This window comes from Hyalella azteca, unplaced genomic scaffold (genome assembly GCF_000764305.2).
Source record: "Hyalella azteca isolate HAZT.00-mixed unplaced genomic scaffold, Hazt_2.0.2 contig15126, whole genome shotgun sequence".
Classification (NCBI taxonomy): Eukaryota; Metazoa; Arthropoda; class Malacostraca; order Amphipoda; family Hyalellidae; genus Hyalella; species Hyalella azteca.
The window spans coordinates 75,583-102,364 of NW_025944987.1; the positions used below are offsets into that span (position 1 = coordinate 75,583).

The 26,782-nt window shown below is 36.6% G+C and overlaps 1 protein-coding gene across 2 annotated transcripts in view; it reads left to right on the forward strand.

The window, feature by feature from the left end:
• The window catches only part of LOC108679611 (diacylglycerol lipase-alpha), a 59,303-nt gene that overhangs the window by 27,118 nt on the left and 5,403 nt on the right, over window positions 1-26,782 (forward strand). Inside the window, exons 2-14 of one of the 2 annotated variants that reach the window (XM_018168265.2) lie at window positions 648-862; window positions 5,369-5,470; window positions 8,303-8,513; window positions 10,232-10,316; window positions 12,409-12,593; window positions 14,451-14,606; window positions 14,928-15,153; window positions 15,604-15,681; window positions 19,717-19,940; window positions 20,226-20,367; window positions 21,125-21,351; window positions 21,906-21,929; window positions 24,012-24,144. In XM_018168265.2, the coding sequence (XP_018023754.1) occupies window positions 648-862; window positions 5,369-5,470; window positions 8,303-8,513; window positions 10,232-10,316; window positions 12,409-12,593; window positions 14,451-14,606; window positions 14,928-15,153; window positions 15,604-15,681; window positions 19,717-19,940; window positions 20,226-20,367; window positions 21,125-21,351; window positions 21,906-21,929; window positions 24,012-24,144 (2,008 nt within the window). The remainder of the gene's footprint in view (window positions 1-647; window positions 863-5,368; window positions 5,471-8,302; window positions 8,514-10,231; window positions 10,317-12,408; window positions 12,594-14,450; window positions 14,607-14,927; window positions 15,154-15,603; window positions 15,682-19,716; window positions 19,941-20,225; window positions 20,368-21,124; window positions 21,352-21,905; window positions 21,930-24,011; window positions 24,145-26,782) is intronic. The other variant, XM_047884312.1, reaches the window with a different exon arrangement.

Genomic DNA, 26,782 nt, shown 5'->3' on the forward strand with positions numbered 1-26,782 from the left:
CCTACGTTCCGGCAATCCTGCAAAGAATCGTGACCATAATTTTTTATAGCTCTTACTTCTACGGTCCGGCAATCCTGCAAAGAATGGTGATCATAATTTTTGATAACTCTTACTCCTACGTTCCGGCAATCCTGAAAAGTAGCGCTACCGTTACTTCTTACGGCTCCTACTCCTACGTTCCGGCAATCCTGCAAAGAATCGTTACCATAATTTTTTATAGCTCCTACTCCTACGTTCCGGCAATCCTGCAAAGAGGCGCGAGCATAGCCTTTATGACTCCTTCGTTGATCTGGAGAAGGAATGCTGCGGCCATGAACAATATTTGATTGTCAGGTTATGGCTACTCGAAGCACGTACTATCGTTGCGTAACTGAAATTTCTTGCTACTTTTTATTATGCAATTCAAGCAACAGTATTCATATTTATTGTTAAAAAGTAGCTTATATTTTACCTATTTAAGTTAAACGAATTAATTATTGTTGAATAGTGTGTCTAAGATGTGTCTTCTTATAATTAATAATTAAACAATAACTTAAAACCTGTAATTCTGATATTTCTTTCTATTGTTTGAGCTCCGTTCGTGCCACCAACTTTCATTATCGACAATAAAAGTTTAAATTGCTAATATACTGCATATCTGTCGCCAGGCTGGTGGTGGTCTCCGTGATATATGGCGTGATGGGGGGAGGCAAGGACGTGTCAGGATGCTGGGGGGAACTCAAGGAACACCTCATAGGATACTTCGTGCTGCTGTCATCCTGTATCATCGTCGAGGCCTTCATCGCGTACGTCGCCATGCGAGGCACCATCCTTGATCCTGAGCCTCGGGCGTCCATGCAGTATCTTCTCTACGTCCGGCTAGGTAGAAAAAATCATTTCTCTTTATCTTTTCTCATAATTCTTCTTGTCAATTCAGATAAATGTGTAACGATACACTATCCGGCTTCAATATAAAAAATATAACTCTGTACTCAATGCAGTGAGTGACAGAGAGCGCATTTTTCTCAGAATCGACGAAAACCTGAAGTCACGGACAGACAGACGGACGGATGGACGGACATGACGAGCACAATAGGGCATTTTTTCCATGTTTTTATAGTAGTCTCCGCTTCGTACTTGGAATGAAATTTCATGTTTTTAGAAATATTCCTTTTACAACTTCAGGCTAGACTAGATGTTCCAGAACTAGACGCTTCACTATAGGGGCCGAGGAGACATTCTGAATGGGGCTTAACTAGAGGAACTAATTTTCATACATCATGCCAATTGAAAAATTTTGTTATTTCTAAATATATATGGGAGTCGCGACAATAAGCGTTCAGGTGTCAGTAGAATTGCGGTCTGACTGCGAGGATACATAATACTGGATGTTCTAACGGACTAAGAAGATATTATTAATTATTAAATAATTATTGATCATTAGTAAATAGCAGAGTGCCAATATTTACCAATATTTACAGCGAAAAATGAGTTAACTGTGCGATGGCATGTAAAGGAATTACATTTTCAGTTTATCTGCAGATTTTAGCCGCGCCGAAGTGGACCGATATATACCTCTCACTGATGATTATTACTCATATATTATTAACTATGAATAGAAAGGACAGAAAGTATTTATTACATGGAAAGCTTTGTAAATTCAGCATTGAAGTAGCTTCTCAGCCAGGGTTCATTAAGATTACCGTGGTCTGCACTCAATGTTGAAAATGATGTCGGAGCGCTAGTTCAAGAACAACAATCAAGTTTCTAGAAAATGTGAAGAGGAGGACGGTTAAATACAGCAACAATAAAAGTAGTGAGAAATATTCTTGTCTTTCTTGCGAATATCGAAGTTCTCGATGTTTCATTACTTTATACGGTAGTTCACTTTTAGATTTTATTCTCAAGTGGTATTCTCTCGTTCATTTTATTTTAACATATTTTTGTATTGTATGTAGGTACGATGGAGTTGCAAAGTAATTTAGCAATATTATTTTTGGCGCTGGAGTGAAAGTTGCGGTGTAAAATTTCTCACAAAATTTTTATTGAAAATGCGCACTTAACTCAAATTCAAATGCATTAATAGATGATATGTAATAGATGAGAGATATGCACTCGGGGTAACAAAATGATGAGTCATATTAATTAAGTAGATCTTATTATTCACTTCCAGCTACCAGGACACTCCTGTTATGCATCGTTTGAAGTAACGATAACAAATGGGAATCAATATAAAAGAAAAAATGTAAAATATTTTGTGTCCAGCACAATTTTTTTAACTATTTTTGCTCATAAGTTCTTTTATGCGACCTGTAAATACTAGTACACTTAATATTCTTCATGAAATTCATGCACAAATATTCTGTTATTGAGCTAAAATTCGTACAATAGTCCTAAAAGCTATTGAAAAATATTCATTTTAATGATCTAGGTTCATTATTTTTTGCATATTCAACTATTGCACATATTATCGTGAAAAGTTTTTGGAAGGCATTATGACAGAGAATAAAAGTTTTCATAAGGAATATGAAAATTTGGAAAATAGAGGTCGCAAATTTGTCCATTCAGTTGAGTGACTCGGAAGGAAATAACGTTCGGTGATTGTAGGACTATATATGGCCAAGCATTTACAGTAAGCTTAGCACCCTCCCTCAAGGAAACAACGAGGAATCATTTAATATGAATCCTCAATGCATGTATCCATGATACTGTCACAAATATTAACAGAAAGTCCCTACCGAGCCGTCCAAGAAGCAAGCAGCTCTGCTCTCAACGGAGAGTAGGTATCTCATTTCAAATCTTGTTTTCGCAATTTCCTTCAAAAATTCTTCTCTTAAAATGTCTTCCGGAGCAGTGTAGCGCATCCTTTGATGAAGGAAATTTCGATATTTCGGAGCCTGCAACCTCGTCGAACGAGATCGATCCTTAAGATAGCTGAGCAGACCGACCTTTCTAGAACCCATTTCCACGCAGTGCTCGCGGAAAAAGCTTCTGGCCGCCTCTATAACGATAAGCCAATTTTTTCCCCAAGTAAAAGTCATGAGCCGCTGATAGCCAATCTTGTTTTTATTATATATGTGGACATTCAAGTAAAGCACGATCTGATTTTAGCGAGTAGGGGCAACGATAAACGCCTCGGAAGCAATAAAATCATCTGGCAAATTTCTTCGTAGCGCTCGAAGTAATTCAGGAAACGAGAACGGAAATGAGGCGGTGGAAATATTTTGCTCTGTCCTGATGTGCCTTCACAACCGCTGTGAGGGATTTCTGGGAGGGCGGATATTTTGGTCAACAAGAACGAAAGACATTTCTTTACGAAATACATTTCTCGCATCGTTCCTGAAGTACTGTTATTCATTATAAATAATTTACGATCATTTCCCCAGTCATAACGGTTCATTTTAACTGGAATATGGCATAAAAAGACCGGAAAATTATACTAATATTACCGAAAGTTTCATGATTGTGTTGAACTACAAATAATATGTCGTGGTAATTAACCGCACAGCATTTAGTGGTCTCCCGAGGGGTGAGAGGAGAGATGTTGATGCGCCCTCCGCTCTGACGAATTGATTTTAAATGACCGAGCGCCAGCCACGAGGGCCATGCGACAACAGACAAGAATAATGGTCAATTCGAACAAAAAATTTTTGTCCATGACCTGTTTTCGCCCCGACCACAACCAGGGTTTAATTTTAAAACATTTATCTAGACAAGCGGAAAATTTTATGATGATACTGATGAACTCTTGGACTGTTATTTACCGAGCATATCAGTGGAAGAGATCAAATGAAAATACCGCGAGTGATGCAAGCAATCAAATTTCATATAAATATTATGCGATCGTAGTAACGTTAGATCTGTAAATGTCGATATAATATAAATCAATAAAGAGAAATTGATCAATTATATTATTTCTTGGGATAATTGAAGCAATAATATTTTATGTGTATGGATTTGAAATCGCCGAGAATCGACGATGTTTTATTTATTGATTGATTATTATTGATGACCAATTCATTCCAGTTAATTAAGGGAGGATTTAACCAAACTTCAAGGAATTTTTAGCCGATTCATCGGAGCTGGGACCTCCCCAAAAATGTTTTGTGTTGCTCTTCCCTGTCACCGTCACTTGAACGAAATTTTATTTTTGTTCTACTTAGATTCCGGTGTTGTTTATACAATTTAATTCTATAGCTGATCCTGAGTACCTCGTCAAAACCATAACAACATTTCTGAGTGAGGAAATAGGAAGGTCAACTTTTCGAGCTTTGTTTTAGGTTTTCATTTCAGCCCGTATCATTTTGTTTACAAGAAAACATGAAATGAAGCTTTATAATCAAAGCTGCATTTTCTCTCATGCTTAACGTAACATTGCCCAGATCTTTATATTCAAGCGAAAGTCTCCGAGCTTTTCTGCCTCTGTATTCAAGGCTGCTTTCTCCCTAGTCGTTTTGCCGAGCAACTCAAACCTTTTCTTCTCAGGGCGCATTTATCTCTCACATTCACAAAGCATTACTCGCAGCCGTCCAAACATCAGGAACCGCGAAGAGAAATTGAGAGCCTGAAATATGGTTAGTTCGTGGTGTTTGCCAGCCAGGCTGCGGATGAAGCTTTCAGTGCCAGTTTGCTGGGGGCCTCCAAGGGCCACTCAAGAGGTCATAGGAGGAGTCTGAAGTGTTCTTATAGGCCTCCTTTGTGCAAACTCCGGCCATGACCTCGAAGCGTCAAATTTTTATATATTACCATGGTTTGAGTCTGTTCCACGCTTTCCGGGACATTATAATTGGGAATATGGCCATTTTTCATATTATTCATTTAATGAATTATTCGTCGAATGTCATTTATTGGTCATGAAAAAGTTTGCCTTGCGTAAGATATTAACAGGATATTAACTTATGCATTTTAATGATGACTTTCATAAATTAATTCTTTCGAATTACATTAATTCAATCGTTCTTATAGCAAGTGTAAATCCTTAGTGAACATATTCTGCCAATACGTGATCCGAAGACTGCGTATCGTAAAGACATTCATTATTCATAATTTCTAGTTCCCATCCGAGGATTTTGTGACAACATTCACTCTAGCGCACAAGGATATTTAATTGAAACATACAACTGATAAATAAAAGCAAGCATCACAATATTTTACATCACTACTAAGGTTTTTGAGCTGTAGCATTTTGTGTTAAGGAGTCATTAGTTAAATTTATTTATCAGGCTGTGTTATTCGTCAGTGTAATGAAATGAAATGTTCCCCTTATTTTTAAGTAGCCTATTATTCACTTGTCTATTATTTACTTGTCGCCTATTATTCGCTTGTGTTATTCGCTTGTGTTAGGTGTCTTGCCACTTTTCATTAAGATTTCTACTTCCTCCCCCGACAGTATTGCTGACCGGGGAGCTGGTGTGGGTAATTCTGGGCGTGGTGTGGCTGGCTCGACACTACCAAGCCTGCACTCACAACCGGGCCCGCGACGTCATTCTTGGTCGGTGTTTCTGTTTATCTGAACGCCCGTTCACAAAAATGTCTGATTGAAAGAGAACCCAGATTGACTAATGGCTTAGTAATGGAACTGGAAGACAACATTGATTAATATACTGCTCTTGGTTATTGTAGATTGATAATCAACTATGAAGTGCCCGTATCACATTTGCGATTTCTGGTGTTCTCAAGATTAACTAAAAAAAATAAATTAAAAAATATTCATCCTATGTAAATGCTACCAAACCTTATTGCCTATAAGCCGCGAATTTTTTATAAGCTTTTTATTCTAACACGTGAGAGGAACGATTGTCTGAAAAACACACTCTAATATTAACCGATCCGCAGTGCATTAATCGAAACAAATGCATTAATTATTAATTATTTTGATCCGATTACACAAATTAATGCAAATGCATTAATCCATGAAACTGCATAATTATCATTTATTATTTCAATCCGATTTGCGATTTTTTACCAGTTTATTTATTTAGAAAATGCAAAATTTTTTCCATCAATACGATATAATTTTACAGGCGTTTGAAGGCTGTCAGCGTTCAAGCTCAACAAAATTAAATTATCCAATTTAATGGACGCCAAATATGGACTAACATGGAGTTCGCAACAACGAAGCATTTTGTGTAGTAAATGGGAACTGAAGCAATGAAACTTGCTCGATGAAATAACATTCTCATTTTAGGAAGTCATACATCTGGAGAAAATTTTTTTATAATGAAGAATGAAAGATAAATAAATACTAAAAGTACGAATGATTCACGGAAACTTCCTGTTTTGTATTTCATGCCAAGCAGCCAGATATTGTGAGAAAGGAAGTACTTGGGTGTGGAAGTATTTCAGCTTGTTTGTGTCCCGTCTAGTCAGTTGCCACTATGCATTGGACAAGTGAGCAGCGTACGTTTGCTGTCGAGGCGTACTTTTCTAGTGGCCTTTCCATTATTTCTCACCATTTTCGTTCTCGCACCAAATTGTTGCATTTGTGTCACTAAAGCTGTTGCCATCATGTAATAAGATGGCATAGAGTGCTCGCTCTGCGCACCGCCCATGTATCTTGATGGACATTTTTATCTCTATCGGGAATTTTAGAGTGAATTAGTAAGCCTGAAGTGATTACTCGCTATTCCAAAATCCTCGATGATAAAGAATTTGTTGAGGTCACTAATTTCATACGTTCAACTGATCAAGAATGCCACAGAATGAACTAATTATATTTTTATTAAAATATACGGTGTGGTAATCGTATGGGAAAATAATTAATATTTGTCTTCATATATTGAAAGATTTTATTATGAGTTAATAATTTTGCGGAGGTTATATGATACACTGCCTTCAAAAATGAAATGATGTTAAATGAAGTATGCCAGAAAATACCTAAATGAAATATTTTTCATTGGTTTTTGTTTAAGGCCATAAAATTTTGATATACCTTGGAGATAGAAAGAGTTAAATGCCATCATGTTTTTTCACTTCTTTTGTAATGCATACTGGAAGATTACAGACTATGTTTTGGCTCGAGCAAAAACACATTAGTGATCTTCAGTGAGCCTCTTCTTACGAGGTGATTTATCGACATCTCCTGGGACATGCAATCGCATAAATACATTAGCGGAGGATAAATGCTTCTTTCTATGCCAATATATGCTTCATCACATGGATATCGTGAGAAAATATTCTGGAAAAAGGTGTACCAAAAAGTAAAACATAATCCTTCAATGACTTGATATTCATGGTTGCAACAAGCGTTTAACTCGGATTAATCAAGATTAAAGAATTTCAATTTAGTCTACGGTAATTACAAAAAATATTTCATTATCTTTATATGACATCTCCATCAAATTTATCTATCATTTATTCGGACTAATATGAAAACTATTTTCATTTTGCTGCCTATATTTAGGGTTCGGAAAAAATGATTTTAATCCAAAATATAGTTCCATCAACATAAGAACCACCTCCATTTGACGGGTACCAAGAGGAAAATCTAATATTTAACTTGCCATCTAACGCATATTTTGAGGAACTCATGGTCTATTTTCCATGAAACAAAACCAAAGCTAATCTAGAAACTTGTTTGACACATGAACATAATATTTTTAAATTATGTATCCAGTTAGTTCTATTCATAACTTAAGTTAATCATCTTTCAGTTTCCTTGTAGGTGTTCAAGATTAACAGTAGCTTTTTCCACAGTTTCTATGACATTTCAATAATTTTAGTTCGAGTTTTTACAAAAGTCTTCTGGTCTTCTTCTTGCAGTGTAGGAAGAGTATTACCTTGCTTTCCAAACAGTTTGTCTGACTAACACAGGATTCTAGTGATACAATCGATCTGTTCACGACATTTTTGCGTTATGTGTGACATTATGTTATGCAACTGGTACTTTGTCAGTTGAAAGTGCTTCTGGAGGACAATTTTTTATCAAATTGTCGAAAACTTGTCGTCTCATGAGTCAGCTGTTATACAGACATGACTCGTTGCATTACAACATAGCACTTATCCCATGATACGCTGCATTACGAGCATCGTGGTATGCAACTGGCACTCCCTCCATGACTCGTTGCATTACAGGCATCGTGGTATGCAACTGATTCTCCCTCCCATGGCACGTTGCATTACAGGCATCGTGGTATGCAACTGACACTCCCTCCCATGACACGTTGCATTACAGGCATCGTGGTATGCAACTGACACTCCCTCCCATGGCACGTTGCATTACAGGCATCGTGGTGTGCAACTGACACTCCTTCCCATGACACGTTGCATTACAGGCATCGTGGTATGCAACTGACACCCCCTCCCATGACACGTTACATTACAGGCATCGTGGTGTGCAACTGGTGTGTGCTGCTGTCGGTTTTCCTCACCGTGTGCTGCACGTTCGACGCAGCAGGGCGTTCGTGGGTCAAGATGAAGAGATACCAGCGGTCCACGCGTCACTTCCCTGCCAAGCGCACCGACTCCGGTCAAGATGTCAAGACCAAGCGTAGCAGATGCACGTCTGGCAACGCCAACCGCAACTGGAGACACAGGTTCGCTCTCAGCGACGTTCGCTGAGCCTCGGCAATTGATATTGTAGGCTTCTGGCGACTATTTATTCCAGGTTTTATGAAGGTTTGCACAATTATGAAGGTTTGCACGGTTATGAAGGTTTGCACAGTTATGATGGTTTGCACAGTTATGAAGGTTTGTATAGTTATGAAGGATATGAAGGTTTACACAGTTATGAAGGTTTGCACAGTTATGAAGGTTTGCACGGTTATGAAGGTTTGCACAGTTATGATGGTTTGCACAGTAATGAAGGTTTGCACAGTTTTGACTCTTCAAGTTAAACGGTTTGACTTAGGAGAAGGATTATACACAGAATCAATTTTTACATTTTTTTCTGGTGTCTAAATTTCATTAGTACTTTATTCTTCATCAGTACGTAATCCTGACAAATGGTGAATAAAAGGTCAGTAAACATTGATTTAATTTAAAAGATAGGTGAACGTTGATTCAAACATATACGAGTATTATGTATCATTATTGACTTTATCGAATAAATTGGTAAATTAAACATCAAATTAAAAAAAAAACTACAAGTAAAAAAGTAATTCTACGCCAGCCAATTGAATAAAAAAGTACGCGCATTTGTCATCGAATATGAGTAGAAAAAATTTCGAGGATGAATATCAGTATAGCAAAATTTAGCCCTGTTACCATGCACATATTGTGACAGCAAGAGGATGACGATTATTTTTCATACTGGACTTTGGCAATAACATTTTAGTATTTTTTTTCATTTTTAGTGACTGAACTCCAAATTTTTTTAAAAAAGAAACAAACCTTACATTTATTTTATTCTCACTGTAGTGAGACAGCAAGGGGAACTTTTAATCATGCGTTCAATTTAACTCCTCTTCTAGACTAGCGAATGCATGCAGAATCCTCATTTGTCTGAAAAAGTTCCAACTTTGAACTCGAGAGAGTCCTTGAAGCGCACAGACTAATCAAGGAGGCGGAGAGCCGCACCGTAGCCAGTAATTTAGTTGGAGGTATTTAGCATAAGCTTGCAATCAGCGCGGATCTGACGTGCTTCTGAAGTATTGGACCACACCACAGGTTTTGATGGCTGCCACCGACAACCTAGAGTAGGCCGTGGTTGATCAATAGCTTAGAAATAAATACTGGTTGATGATTCTATAGAATAATTATATTAGTGTCGCTATGTCTGCAAATTACTCAAAATTATTACGATTCAAGGTCACTGTACGCGTATGGTGGATCGTGATCGCATCAACGAATGTCGAGAACGGAATTCCATGTGTCGTTGCTAAAAGCAATTAAAAACACTGATAGTTTAAATTTAACTTGCATGCAAGAGTAATATTTGTTTTGATTGACGGAAGATTTATTTTGCCATTTTAAAAATATATTACTCAAATTGAATTCACGACAATTAATTCTAAACCAGCACAGTATTTCAATGGAATATTTGGGATGAAATTTCTTTGACTCATTCATGTATATTAACTGAATTTGTTTAAACACAGGCGCTTAATGACCAGAGACTTCATTGATTGACAAGACGATATTGATCAACATCATCTGAAGAATATCATTCGATCCTGAAATTCTAAATCAATGAATTCTCTGGTCACTAACCACCCGTGTTTAAACAAACTTATTCTGCCATCTAATATTAATTAACTGACGTTGGCACTAATTATTATTCTCTCTGCCCTCATCGACCTTTGTATGTGTTCAGAAAAGTGATGAAGGCGTATCAGGACAGCTGGGACCAGCGATGCCGTCTATTGTTCTGCTGCATCAACACAAGCGACTCATACAGGGTGAGAAAAATTGAAATAAAAATCATTTAACAACAGCTGCATTGTAACAGATTCCCTCCCTTAAAAACCCAAGTTAAGAAACAAGTGCAAGAATTGAGCATTCAATGTTACAATGAATTAACTGCGTAATGCTCGTTTATGAGGAGGATTTCAATTTATTTCAATAATTTATTTTAATATTATTTGAATTATAATAGGTATTCCAATATCGAGACTTGAATTCCTTTTATCCTAATTAATTCTATCTTATGTTCAACGTGATTTTTTTCTAACTAAATTGAAAGTAATCATATAAATAGTAACAACTGTTTAATTAACGATCACAAATTCCGAAATGATCGTTAGTTTTATTGAACACAGTAATGAAGTAATCAAGCTTACGTTATTTTGAACATAACCGAGTCAAAAATCATCAATAACAATAAATTTGTGTGTTTACCGTAGCCGTATAATGTGCTAGAAATAATTATCACTTCTCGGTGAAGATATCTCGATCATTTTAAAGGCATTATAAGGTAACCCGATATACCACAAAATATTTGTGATAACACACAATTCTAACATTATTAAAACATGTCCAACATCATTAAAAAGTCAGTGTAAAACTAACTTTTCTCTAACCAGTCACTCGCAATACGTCGCACTGTAATTATAGAAGAATGTTTGTCACGAGCGATCATTGTACACATTGTACAAACACAGCCAGCAGGATATTAAAAGTATTGACATAAACATACTATATGTTCAATATGATTCAGAAAATTCTTGTTGATTAGTACCAATTCAGTCAAATCCAATGTCAGCTCCCATGTCACTCTAGGCAGACGAGGACGGAACCAACAAGCGAGTGTTGCAGTGATTGATACGAGCACGTCTCAGATCTCAATATTCTTGCATGACAAGCGCTCGCACAATTACGTAGCGGCCATTGTGTGCCAATCAACTATTTAAATTACGTTAGATGAAAATGGTGAAATATGACGTTCTGTACCCGTACTGGAAATCGCTGCACGATCATCTCTTAATTGAGCTTGTAATTTAATTGAGAATACGAAACTCGTATTCGTATCAATTGAGAATTGATACGAATTGAGTTCGTATTGCGTTAATAAAAATTATTCAGAATTATAAGTATTTCGGTTTTCTATTTTTTAATCGCTGAGAACATCAGCGCGTTATAATGCGATGAGCTCTTAAATACCTTCCCTAAAGTAAAACTTAAATAATTTCAGTAATAATTTTATATTAAGTACTTAATTTGCACAGGTTAACATTTGAATCATGTTTCACTACTACGGAGAACTGCCACGCCACGCAACACGTGATATCCCAACACCAGATCTTGGTTGCTGGCGCCTCAGAATTGTTGCTGCCGTTAATTAACTTCGAAAAAAGTTCGACCGCAAAATTTCAAGGCTTTTCTATCGCTAACTTTACGGATGCGATGCAGACGTTGAGGATGAATATTAAAAGTCAGTTCTTTCTTAGGGCAGTATCTGTTACGGAGCTCTTGCAAACAAAAAACTTTAACGTGAAGAAACACAATAGCCGATCGTTACTAGCGAAGACAGGGAGTTTTGAGAGAGTAGTAGCCAAGCCCTTATTAGCCAAGGCACGCGATGCAATATTTTCCCCTCAAATGGCAATATTATACTTGAGTTGGTATGCAACTTATAATGGTAACAGAAAATATTTACTACACTTTTGAAAATTGACCTGCGTGATCACTAATATGTGATCACTACACTAATATGTGTGTGTCACTAATATGTTTTATTGTGTAATTGTATTAGCAGAAGAGACTGTTTTAATAGCTTTCGTATCATTGTTTTAATTACAGCATAGGGATACTCTAGAACAGACCTCACGTATGATTCCACGATAATGAAAACCATTTAAAAATTTGCGTTGACGGAATATGAAATTATCTGTATCAAATTAATTAGATATAAAGCTTGTATTTAACCTTCTATTAAACGAAAAAATAAGAGCAGATATTGTTAAACCCCTGAAGAATGATTGCAGTGCATGCGAATGATTGTCGAACACGCAAACAAATTCTCAGACTTCATGAGAATTTTCAAATCCCCAGAATTCATTTGGTGACATAGCGCGGCTGCTGAGCGAATTTTTCCGCGATTTGGACGTGGTTCCCTCGGACGTGGTGGCCGGGCTGGTGCTACTGCGCAAGTGTCAGAAAATGGAGAGAAAAGCCATCGTCAAGAATCCCAAGACCGACGTACGTCAGTTCCTGTCTGGGGTGCCGATAACAGCCAAGTGAGTTAGCAACAGGGATAACAGCGATAACAACCAAGTGAGTTCGCAACAGGTATAATGCAGCGATAACAAACAAGTGAGCTCGCGACAGGGATAAAACAGTGATAACAGACAAGTGAGTTCGCAACAGGGATAACAGCGATAACAGCCAAGTGAGTTCGCAACAGGGATAACAGCGATAACAGCCAAGTGAGTTAGCAACAGGGATAACAGCGATAACAGCCAAGTGAGTTCGCAACAGGGATAACAGCGATAACAGCCAAGTGAGTTAACAGGGATAACAGCGATAACAGACAAGTGAGTTCGAAACAGGGATAAAACAGCGATAACAGCCAAGTGAGCTCGAAACAGGGATAAAACAGCGATAACAGACAAGTGAGTTCAGAACAGGTATAAAACAGCGATAACAGCCAAGTGAGTTCGAAACTGGGATAAAACAGCGATAACAGACAAGTGAGTTTGCGACAGGGATAAAACAGCGATAACAGCCAAGTGAGTTCGCAACAGGGATAAAACAGCGATAACAGACAAGTGAGTTCGCGACAGGGATAAAACAGCGATAACAGACAAGTGAGTTCGCAACAGGGATAACAGCGATAACAGCCAAGTGAGCTTGCAACACAAGAAGAACATAAACATGTATTAGTTACATTAGTGAGATACCAGCATGGGTGAGATTCATATATGGCAGATAATTTACTTTTAAGTAATTTGTTTTGCTTAATGTTATTAAGTGGCGGTTGAGGTAAACCTCATTAATTTTTGCTTCCACGTATAATTAAGTACCCGTTAGTTGAATATCTCATTATCAGTTAATGTGTCAGATGCTCTGTATAATAGCTTAATAGGAGCATGAAATTTCGATGGTAATAATACTTAAAAATATGTAGCAATTTAAAATTTTTTGCTTTGTCATTGCTTCGGTTCACTATTTGAGGTAAGTACATTACCAGGCACAATGTAGACTAAAAGAATTTAGTTACCGGCGTTAGGAAAATGATATTGTAAAAGGTACCTAGCATCGCACGAAAATCATCACGTGAGATGGTGCATTTATATAGTGTCGTCTCAGTGAAAGTTAATGGATTCTTTCGTCTATGAAGTAAAGACTCGAGTGCCTAAGAAGTGCAAGCCAAAGTTTTACGATATTAAATCCTCATGAAAAAATTGCACGTTTACTGGAACTTCCATTTTTCACAATAATCGACTCCAGAAAATCAAGAGAAAAACGATTTCATTCAAAATATCACATTTCGTAGTTCGTGGAGTTGTTTTTGATAATAAGCGCAATTAATACCAAGTAATCGATAAATAAAGATTCAATGATCTGTGAACGCGATGAATTCAGAAAGTTTGTTTGCTAAACAAGTCAAATTCATAAATAATCCATTGGAATAATTATTCTTTTATGCCTTCTTGAGTTTCCTCTGGATATGAAATTCTGCAATAATGTTTCCAACAATCTACAGGGTGACACAAAAAAAACAGAGCTCACTAAAAGTCTTATAACTCCTGAAATTTTATTCAGTTTGAAACAAAAATTCAAGCCGAAAATATGTCTCAACTGCAAATGTCTTTTGCTCTGTAGTCCAAGGCATCTCGAAGCTCACACGTGGTAGACTCTTAGATCAATCCGTCTTCTTAATGAATCTGAAACAAATAACAGGATTACTTGAGTATTGTGGAAATTATTCAACTTTTTATGAGCTCTGTTTTTTTTGTGTCACCCTGTAGCTGGTGATTGACAAAATATCGTGAATACTGCCGCTCGCTGAAGGAACAAATAATTTAATAATTATATTATATTAGTGTATCACACATTTCACTTACCTCGGCTTTGATATTTTTTTTTTCCAGCACCCGTTTCCTGCAGCTTAATACTCCAGAAGGTGATGCAGAGTTTCGCAAGATTTTGCACTACATGCGTTTTGCCCTCGCGGTCTACGGCTGGCTGATGTACGTGATGCGCGCGTCCACAACCAAAGCCGCCTGCCAGCTGTGTCCTGAGCTCAGGTTCGTCACGATCAGGCTTTATATTCTTACCAAATTCTCACTGTCGTCGCAAGTTCAACGTTAATCGTAAAATGGTAACAGGCATGTGTGACTTTAGACAGAGGGGAGTAATTTGAGGTGGGGAGGAAATTTCTGTTGCTTTCTGTCTTCAGATCCTCAAAAGATTTCTGCAATAGCTAATCCATTATCTATGTGTGGTTATTTTCGAAAATATAACCTGCAAATTAGCGATATGATTCATGTCATCGTTGGAATTTCGTTCATTTTTTTAACAGTTTTATGACATTATAAAGTTCTCATTTGTTTTTTTTTTATGCACAGGTGTTGGTCGTGCGCACAGAGTGCCTCCCCCGACGCACCTCACGTAGTGGAGGACAACTGCTGCATGTGCAACACAGCCGCCCTATTCAAGATGGCGCCCGCCGAGGATTTGGATCTCGTTTACGCGACCTTCCACGTCGACATCGGTGAAACTCCCTTCTTCGTGGCGCTCGATCATTCCAGGAAAGCCGTGGTTATCAGCATTCGGGGCACCCTGTCCATGAAGGTAAAAGCCAGACTGTGACTTAGCTCATCGAAATAAAACTATTTGTATATCAGATAGAGTAAAAATTGGCTAAATAATAATTAATTCGTGAAGACCAAATTATTATATAAATCTCGAAATCTTTTGAAAGTAAAGTAACACTAAACTAATTGTTTAGGTCGGCATAGACGACCATTTGCTTATGAATTGAAGGGATCTTTGCTTCATCAATTTTATCCACTAAAGTCGTGAGTGATAGTTCATTTCTATCGATACCGCAAGTTTCATTGTTGACAATATTCCACAATTGTTGATTATTTGAATATTAAAATTTTAAACAAATGGTACTCTTTACAAGAGCATGATATTAATAAGTTTCTGTTGCAGTTCAACATGAATTAAAAATCATCAAATGAACACAATTTTGTCCGTTCATCAGCATTATACTAAGTTTTCGTTTTCTGATTATAGGATATGATTACCGACCTCAATGCCGAAAGTGAACCGCTGCCAATGGACACAGTCAAAGACGACTGGCTAGGACACAAGGTGAGTGTAGGACTCATGTCGTTGATCATGCTAAAATAACACGGCTCAAATTGGCTATAGACACGCAAGCATATATGTCAATTAATTATGCACTGCTAATGGAATTAATTTATAATATCCCATAACTGCTCACTCGGTGTTCATGAAGTTCATCTATATCTCAAACGAGAAATATTCATTAAAAATTAGGTTATCGGGCACCACAAATCAACAAAGCAGTCTGCAATCGATGTATTCGTTTTCTATGACGAATCGTAAAAAACTGCTCCTCTCACTTATTCCAAGTATAACTCTTATATATCGAAATTTGCATAATTTTTGCAGCAAATGAAATAAATGGCTACTCTCAGACTCAATGATTGTCTGTGAAATTTGCAGTACGATAAAATATTATTATTAACTTATAAGTGATAGCGGCGTAGAGCCGTAGAAGCGTTCGAAAACGGACTCAGTTATATACATATTACAACACTTTTCTTTAACTTCACTTCTTGTTGTTTGTTTGTCTGTCTGTCTGCTACAAATCTTATAATCGATATTTGACACACTTCTACCTGTCCAATCGATCTGAAATTTTGCACACTTGCGTAAAGTTGAGACAATGCATGAATCAATTGACAGAATAAATATTTTTATAAATTAAGTTTTTTTTTCATTATTAAAAAAAATTGAAAATAATATGCGTTTAAAAATTACTTTTTAAAGATAACGCTTCTGAAGAATCCGGTATCTTGGATGTTACACATGTACAATAAATTTCTAATTTTATTTTCTAATATTAAAAAAATATATTTGTAAAAAATTTTTTCTGATATTAAAATTTTTGTAAATTTTCAAAACTATTTATTCTGTCAATTGATTCATGCATTGTCTCCAACTTTCTGCAAGTGTGCCAAATTTCAGATCGATTGGACAGGTAGAAGTGTTTTAGATATCGATCATAAGATTTGTAGCAGAGAGACAGACAACCAGACAAACAAACAACAAGAAGTGAAGTTAAAGAGAAGTGTTGTAAAAAAACAGTCACCCTTTCAGAAGTAAAAACAATTTTCAGATTTTTTCAGACCCGTGTAATCAAAATTAAGCTTGTAAGAAAAGCAGACTGGGTTACCAGTTTTTCCCGGTGCATTTTTGCGGTCGTTCCTGAGTGACGGATAAATGATCGTTTTACGTTCACGTTTGTATGTGGCGAATAGTTGATTGATTGGCGAATAGTTGACGAATAATTGATCGTTTGCAGGAGGCGAATAGTCGATCGTATATATATGGCGATTAACTAATCATGTGCACGTGACGAATAAGTGATCACTCGCACGTGGCGAATAATTGATTGTATGTGTATGGCGAATAATTGATCGTGTGCATGTAGCGAATATGTGATTGCTCATAGGTGGCGAATAAGTGATCACTCGCACGTGGCGAATAACTAATCGTATGTGTATGGCGAATAATTAATCGTGCGCATGGGGCGAATAAGTGATCTGTTGCATGTGGCGAACAAGTGATCGGTCGCATGTGGCGAATAAGTGATCGTAATCTTGTGACCAAAAAATGACCTGTATGATTGATATAGCCTACATGTGACGGATCGTTTTCATCTGGTTAATGTCGTATGTATGTCGTGTATGTGAGGCTCCGCTAATTGTGTTTATAGAGACCCAATCTACACGCGGTGGACGACGTCTGAGTTGCCCATCCTTTGGTGCGGAATTAAGATTCGGAGTCACCATCAAAATGAGGGCACCATCACATGAGGGCAAAAAGTGCTTTTCTTTACATGAATTTAGAACCCATTTTAAAAATCAGTATAGCACATCCAATCATTTTAATCAACGTGGAAACTATATTTAGCCCTCTTTTCGATCAATATTTAGGTAATGCATGTAATTGAAAATTTATTCTATGTTTTATCTGTCCGAAAATCAGTCTACGGCCTTCTACAAAAAAATCCGAGCTGAGAATTAGACTTTCCTCAGTCGGACTCACAGAGCATTAATTATTGTTAGAAGAAATGCAGTAATTAAGGTTTGGTCAATGCATTTATACTCGTTCGATGTTTTATGAAAATTTGTGACAAATTCTGCATAAATTCCAAATTTCAAAATTTCAAAAGAGGTTCAACAATGATTGAACAGTAACCGATGACGTGAGCTCTAGGTACAAGAGCAGCCAATTAAAGTGCTACTTTCGAGGTGCCACTTCAAGATCCCGAATAAATTTTTCGAACTGAATCTTTAAACGCGTGCTGCGTTTAAGCTTTACGAGGATTTTTAAGTAAAAGCCGAGCCAACTGCCACAACCAAACATGATTGAGGCTGCATTTTTCCATCTCAGAAGACCCGGTGCGATACTCAATAGTAGCTCTATCGTCTCATTAGATAATATAATTATTAAAAATGATACATGAACGTGCGTTGATGTATACAATGGCAAGTGCGGATCCTAGGCCTTCAAAGTTCGTTGATGCATCATTGCAAAACAAACAGTTTTTGTATTCTTCAAAGTTCATCTTATTAACAAATAATCTATATACTCGATGAATCGATACTGAACTTTTTTTCACCGCGACATTGACAAATATACACGGCAAACTGTTTAAGCGTTGTTGAGGCGTCAGTAAAATTCATTTCTTTTATAAATGTTACGAACATGTTCTGTCTAAACTAATTGATGACAGATGTTTTATTTTTGTGAGAGCTTTCAAAATAATTGGCTCCTGGCCGTGGAAAATTTAACCGATTTGCGGTAGCTATACGAAAAACATAACGGTATATTTTTGTGTCAGAAACTGGCGATCGTTTTCTGGAAATAACAACTAGTTTGCCTCAAATGTCAAATTTTTTCAATTGAAAAGATGTGATTAAGTCGACATAAAAACATTAAAAAAATTCAATTTTCACCAGAAAATACGTCAATAAACTTATGTTGATTGATTCGCATCTGCAAATGGACACGATCGCGTTCAATGCCAGTTTTTATTACAACACTTCTCTTTAACTTCACTTCTTGTTGTTTGTTTGTTTGTTTGTCTGTTTGTCTGTCTGCTACAAATCTCATAATCGATATTTAACACACTTCTACCTGTCCAATCGATCAGAAATTTGGCACACTTGCATAAAGTTGGAGACAATGCATGAATCAATTGACAAAATAAATAATTTTAAAAAGTAAAAAAAATTTTACATTACTAAAAAAATTTTAAAATAATTTCGTCTGCTACAAACCTTATAATCCATATATGACACAATTTCACCTGTCCAATCGATCTGAAATTTTGCACAATTGCATAAAGTCAGAGTCAATGTATGAATCAGTTGACAGAATAAATAATTTTGAAAATTTACAAAATTTTTATATCTTAATTAAAAATTTTTGATAAATAATTTTTTTTGATATATGAAAATAAAATTAGAAATTCATTGTACACGTGTAACATCAAAGACATCGGATTCATCAGAAATGTTGTCTTTAAAAAGTAATTTTTAATCGCATATTATTGATACAATCGACTTTACAAGTCAACAAACAACTTTATTTTCTAAGAGTCTCGAAAATTTGTGTTCATTCATCCATAATAATGCAATTCTCTTACCCCACTGCAACTCTAGTTGTGTAATTAAAATATTAAAGTAATATCAATAAAGTCTCAAACCGGTCTGTTGTCGCTTCCTGGTTTCGCAAAAATTTCACAGATTGCTGGAGATTAACTAATATAATCTTGCTTTTCTTAGCCGCCCTGGCGGCCTTGTTAATTTTTACTGTAACATTATATACAAATAGAAGGAATAGAACCCAGATGTCACTGCTGCATTCCTGGTACTCTATACTTCGATCAATAGGTTACTCCGATTTAAAAAAGTTTGCTTATATCATTCAAATAAATGATGGAAAACATTATTTTTCATATGCCACATCATACATTTACCATGGAAACATTTGTATACCCAATTTTTTACATGAGGCGTTTGAATTTTTAGTATCGCGACAACTTTAATATATATTTTGATGAACTCAGTGCCAGAAGATACATTTCAGGGCATGGTGCAGGCAGCAGTTTACATCCGCACGAAACTGCGGGAGGAGCAACTGCTGGAGAAAGCCTTCGCCCGGGACCCTGACAGAGGGACGGACCGCTATGATCTGGTCCTAGTGGGACACTCGCTAGGTGCCGGCACCGCGGCAATATTGGCAATATTGCTAAAACAGCAATACGCGAACCTCTGTTGCTTCGCGTACTCACCGCCCGGCGGACTGCTCAGGTATTCCAAAGATTTTAAAAGTTTTCATGGGAAAAAAAAGCAATTGGTTCTCATCCACCATTACCTTAGAAGATGCATTTTAAAATTATTAATCGTATTTTGCACTTAGATAACAAATATATCAGAGAAGTGCGATTAACTGTTTTTTTTTAAGATGAACTTTGTTGAGTCATTTTGGATCAAAAATTTAATCTCGCAAATGAAAAAAATATAATTCGACATGTTGCTACTCGGCGGCTATGACTTATTATTTTTAATTGCTTTCAATAAGTATTGCCTTAACAGCAAGCCCGTGCTTGAGTACACGAAGGCCTTCATCACGTCGGTGGTGGTAGGGAAGGACGTCGTGCCAAGGATCGGCCTTCATCAGATGGAAACTCTGAGGGCGGATCTTATCACGGCAATACAGCACAGTCAAGATCCTAAGGTACAAATTTATTGTTGAAATAAATTAATTAAAAATACATGAAGAATGGGATTTCGACCAATTCCGTTCTAATTTTCTTATGATTAATTATGGCATGCATACTTCATAACTATTTGATTATGATTTTGATTTGATTGTTTGATAGACAGAACTGAAGAGCTGGATCAGCTTATTCATATTGTGAAAACCAATTTTGAATATAGACACCAAAACTCACTGTTTTCCTGCTATTATTCTGTAATGAATGACCACTATAAAGTTTGCACAACGTTTCCGTAATTGAGTGATGAGATTAAAATTTCAATAAATGTTACATGAAATTTTCGCACATTTGAGCGCAATAAATTTTTGAAGCAAAAAATAAGAGCAAAAAACGACCAATTTAAAATTAATTACACTTAAGATTAAAGATTAAGAAGAATTCAATTTGCCTCACTCTATTATTTCATGGCTAAGCTCAGCGAGCATTTAATCGGATAGCTTTAATTAAACATTTATAAAAAAAACTGTTTCGATGAAACATCTCAGATCTGTGGAATTACGTTCCATTTCTTAGGAAAGGTTATGCGAAATAATATCTAGAATATTTTCGGTAGTGAAAAGTGGCCAAAAGCAATTTTCATTGTGATTGGAGTCGATTAAAAATACTTTATTCACCTTACGACGACAAATTAATTTGTGTGTATGATTGAATTTACCTGAAAATTGTTTTCCCATGCTTCTTCGGCGATGATTTAACACCAAATTTCGAACGCAGTGGAAAACGATAGCCTCGACGATGCAGTGTTGCGGCAGCGGCGCCCCGCCGGTCATCGAAGACGAGGCTGAAGGACCAGCCGAGCAATGGTCGTCTAGTAGGCGTAAACTCTCCCGTAACCCGGCCAGCCATCCCTCCGACGCGACCATTGAACTCACCGTGCACAGGCCCCTCTACCCTCCTGGCAGGATACTGCACGTCGTGCGTCACCATCCAGGACCTGGACCGTGAGTATTTCAAACAATGATTACTTGATAAGTTAATTGCCGTGAATACAATCCAAACGCAGCACGTGAGCCAAGTTGAAAAATTTTGTCTCGGAGTGTATGCTAGGCAAAAGTATTTTAGCATGAATATGATGCCGCAATTAATGTACGGCCTTACCATTTGAAACTCTAATTTACGAAGATAACGTGCGGTTGAATCGAAATTTCATTGGAAGCAGTGCAAGTTATTTCACTCACTGTGGAGATATACTGTAAGTGAGTACTTAGAGGTAGGGTTATCAGGGAATGGAGGCCAAGTTGGCGTTTTAATAAAAATAAAAATTGGCGTTTAAGAACGCTCCCGATACCCTCAAAAATCCAATTCATTCATACCTGAATGTTACATTCATGTAATATTTGAAAATATGTTGAAAATATTTGCATTTTTTTGACTATCCGTGTTAATATTTAGTTCTTGTTAAAAAAACTTAAATGCTTTTATTGTTCTATGTGTTCATTAGGTTAACTAAAAATCCTCGCATCACTTTCATTTTTATACTCAAATTTATTTGCAGCTTTCAAAATCCGAGTCAAGGAAGGTGAGAGATAAGTAGCTTTTATTATAGAGAATGAAATTTTATTCTCTTTTAGCTCGTCCAGAGTTTTTGTTCTTCTGTCGAATGTAAAAAATTTTTAGATATCTCCTGTTCGCATGGTATAGCTAAGGGATTTCGTGCACTTTATAGAGTAGATACAGAATAGATAAAGTTACGGCATAGAAATTGAAAAGAATTTAGTATAGTTTGTCAAGGTCTTTCCAGAGCATTATACAAAACCTGGATACTACGAACCATGATTAGCAATTCAGTATCAAATCGATTTTCAGCTTTCCAAGGCAATCGTAAAATTTAAATTCCAAGGTAATTTTAGAAATAATTATCGGTACAGTTCGTTGTAAAATTTTGCTTAAAATCAAATACTCCTTCACTTGACATGCACCTGAAAATATTTCATAGCAATCCTCGTAAAAAATATGTTTTGAACAAATTTTGCTATTGGTGCTTCTCAATCTGATCTATATTTATATATATATTTCGCTGGATGGCTGGTGCTTGTATTTAGTCCATCAAAAACCGCACCATTTAAAGAATTTCCTGCATGGAGCCATTAGCGGTTTTTCGTAGACTCTGAACTCTCTGGATCGCATTATTCTTGCATCAAAGCATGCAAACGTTATGGGGTATTTTGCCCATAAATTGATTAGAAGTGAAAAGGACTTGAGGAATGCACTGTACAAAATTTTAGACCTAATAAAAATTAGATAGATTATATTATTACAAGTAGATTAGTTGTAAAACAGGGTAATTAGATATTATAGTATTATTTTCCTTGTAGATTATATTATTACAATTTGTTTTTGTTTTGGCAGCCTTTTAGTCATTTGGTGTTCTGTAAAATTTTCGCACGGTTTTAAAAACATTAAAAAGTTTTCTAATTTAAACTACGATAATTACCGAGCTCCAAAAATATCCAGATAATTTTTATGATTTTTTCCACTCTTTGATACAAATATGTATATATACGTACATTTAAAAATCTATTTCCTATCTTACCTTACGCAAATATAATTATTGAGGGTCTAATTGAAATTTCCACCTTTTGTGCTGCATGAACTATATCTTCAAACAAATTTAATTTTCGCCTACACGACGAAATTTACTTCTGCAATCAAACTATCGCTTGAATTTACAGACGTTTGATTAATTTGCATCTTAATTTCTACAATGAAATTTATGTCCCTCCTATAGGCATTTATTATCGTCTGAGAAGAGATCAGTAGCAAGCAGTATACGCTTTACCTGCCGAAATGTTCTTACTGAAAATTAGTCTAAACTTGTGGAGCCTGCATGTCATCCGCGCGATAAATTTCTCATAACGAGATACGCCACGCAAGACAACTGTTGGGAGAAAATTTCTGCTTATATTTTTGGTTTTGTTCATTAATGACGTGCTCTAGAAATGTTTATTTTAATATACCAACAAAAAAGTTGCAACGCTTCTGGGCATCTGGGGTAGATGATTTCGCCAACAATTGATTGGAAGCAATGGATAAGTTATACATAATGTCCATGAAAGTAATTCTACATTATGATCTTACAGTCCTATAATCTAATATATTCTATAACGCCAGAATTTATTTCTAGACATAAAGAACACTCGTAAAGAATGCTTAACAGTGGTTAAAAAATCGGAAATATTCCTGGTCAATGCAGCAGCAGTAAGGCAAAATTTGATCATCCTTTTATTACAAAACTTCTCTTTTACTTTTGTTTGTCTGCTACAAATCTTATTATCAATATTTAGCACACTTCTACCTCTCCAATTGATCTGAAATTTTGTACACTTGCGTAACGTTGGAGACAATGCTTGAACCAATTGACAGAATAAATAATTTGAAGAATTTTTTTTTAATATATAAAAATAAATGAAATACATTGTACATGTGTAACGTTAGAGACACTGGCCTTTTTAGAAATGTTGTCTTTAAAAAGTAAATTTTAAACTCATATTATTTCGACTAATATTCACGTTCGTTCCATCAGACCTCCAAGAGCTGAATGTCTTCAATTTCTTCATAACTTTATTTCTTTTCATATAAATAATTGCTGGAATTTTTTTAGTCGCTGGAGGCGCAGTGGCAAGCCAGTGTACCAGGCTGTGTGGGTAGACAACGAAGACTTCGGTGAAGTCATCATCTCGCCTTGCATGATCCAAGACCACATGCCTGATAAAGTCTTGGAGGCACTCGAGCTGGTGAGCAGTTATTGAATATTCTTTTATGAATTATGATAGCGAGTAACGAGCTTAGTCATTGTCAGGATACGGTGCTGCATGCAATTGTCACACGAAACAAATGGAGAGTAATCGATAAACGCAGACCATGGCAAGTAAATATTTTAAATTTTCTTGCAAAAGTCTTAACGATCAATCACTAATCATAAGCTTATTTGCATGATTATTCTGCAGAGTGGGATTTATTGCGTTTTGAAATGTAAGGTCAGCATGTTATGTCTGTAACACCAGAAGAAACGTGTCGTGCGCTTCATTCGCAAACAAACTACGGTAAATAATATTCGATCAGAATTTGTAATCAATGTCAATTGCATCAATTAAAATTGATTTCACTTTCCATTTGAATTCCTGATTCAATTGAATTCCGGTCCTGCAGAAGCAATCCACCGGTGATCATCTGTCCAGAAACTAATTCAGTTGCATTCGTCTAGACATTGGGAGCCCTAATTCACGTTCACAGCCATCACATTACAAATTATGTTTCACTCATGCTTCTCGTCAATCGCTCTCTAGAGCAATAAAATATTTAAAAACTTACATGCCATTGACTTTCAGTCATGTTTGTGGCTATTTCCAAGTTAATTTTTAGTCCCTCACTTTTGTGTCACCATTAGTGTCAGCAAGTACGTGAATAAAGATAAACCAGAACGGTTCACACGATGACGGATCTACACGATCAGCTGGCTGAAATTTACAGGTAGGAAGTGGCCTTTGTTATATTTTGTGTTATGAACGCGCCCTTGTTTAATAAGTAAATCTATCACCATTCAATTAGTAAGTAAAATCATTCAAGAGCCTACGACGAAAACTTTCAGCAACAATGTAAATAGAACTGACCCGTTCCCAGTCATATTTTTATCTATTTCCGAGATATATGGCGCAAGGCATGGATGCTTCTTAATTGATAGCAGGCGACCTGACCGACCTCGTAATTCTGGGCCTAAGAGTCCGTGGCCTTTATTCAGCAACACGAATCCTAAGCTAGGGGCAATATAGGCCATCTTCTGCACGGTTGACCGAAGTCTGGCCACCGATTGTCTATACCTGGCGTGGGCGTGGCTCGCTCTCACATCCCGTAGTTCATGATGAAAACAGACTGTTCGGTGAACGTTGAACGTCTAGTTCTCGAAGCCGCTCTACGACAAAAAAATAATCATTGTTAGAACGTTGTGATTAGAATTTATACAGTGGGAAAGGCTCTTCTTGTTAATGGCATCTGAGCAATTTTTTGAGTTTTACTCGTCGCAAGTCCTTGTGACGATTGTAAAAATATAAATTTCGTCTATTTTAAATCATCTCCCTAAAAATAACAGATTACTAAATGTCAATGAAAAACCGTGAATATTCACGAATGTCACCGCCAATGATCGCTTCAAGCAAAGTGCCACAAAGCACATTCCACAATGACGGCATTGGGCGTAATTGGAGCAGCAATCGTGTTTTTTGCGTGAGCTCTCACCTGACTACCCCTCCCTTGACGAGCTCCACATCTGCCCTCGCTGCTCCAGTCGATATAAGGCGCACAGTCGGTCACGGGACTCGACCCTAAGGGCTTCACAGTCGCTCCTCGACACGCGTGGAACGTTTGTTTCACTAAACACTATAAATTTTGTCTCAAACCGGCACTTTCATTGGATTTTTGATCAATGTTCTTGTTGCTCTGCAAGTGAGAGTATATACTATGTGGGTTTTTTGCACTGGGTTACTTGAACATTTTGTACTATCGTGATAAGTGTCGTGTGAAAGGGAACAACCCACGCTGCGTTTTGACTAAGATCTATCTTGATGAAGAAGAACAAGTATTTTTAATCGTATAATTGAGCAGCAATCCATCGTATTGATGTCCGAAAGCTTTTCCAAATCCGTCTTCTCGATCTTACAATGACTCGAGTTACATCAGTTTTGCTGAGAGATAGAGTGTGTTTCTAAGAGGTGTCCAGAAGATTAAATAAGATCACTTATTATATTTCAACAGGACAATGACGACTAATCGTATTTTTTTAATTATTGGAATCCCAAACTATGGGCCGAATTATTTGTGGGAACTAAAACCTTGATGACGATAATCCAGACTACCATAAAAAATCATTTATTTAAAAAGCTTTTTAGATTTAGGCTATAATCATCTCCTTAAGTTAACTAAACTGAACAAAAGATACATTGCTAATAAGTTATTTGAAAAAAAAATCAGATTGAAAGCATTTTGGATCAACAGTCATACTGATCCGGCAACTAAACGACCATTTCTACAACTGCCAAAAGAAGGGACATTACGGCCCTCGGTGTTGAGGTATAGCCTCCTCCTATTGAGCGAATATCGATCTTAATGCTCCACGAGAGCTGCGTGCTCCGGCGGCTCTCTTTCCGGAGCGGCCATGCACTGCGACTTCATCCGTAAACTCTTCGGTATGAAGGTTCGTGAACTGTCGTGTAAAATTTCTTATGTGTAGAGCTTCTTCAGATCTTTTGCGGTCAAATTATCTAAAAGAAGCATACCAATGGCTAAAAACTCAAGTTGAAATACAAGGTAATAATTCAAGTAATTGGATTATGTAAGAATTCATTCTATAATTTTTCGGCGGTTGGACTTGAACCATTT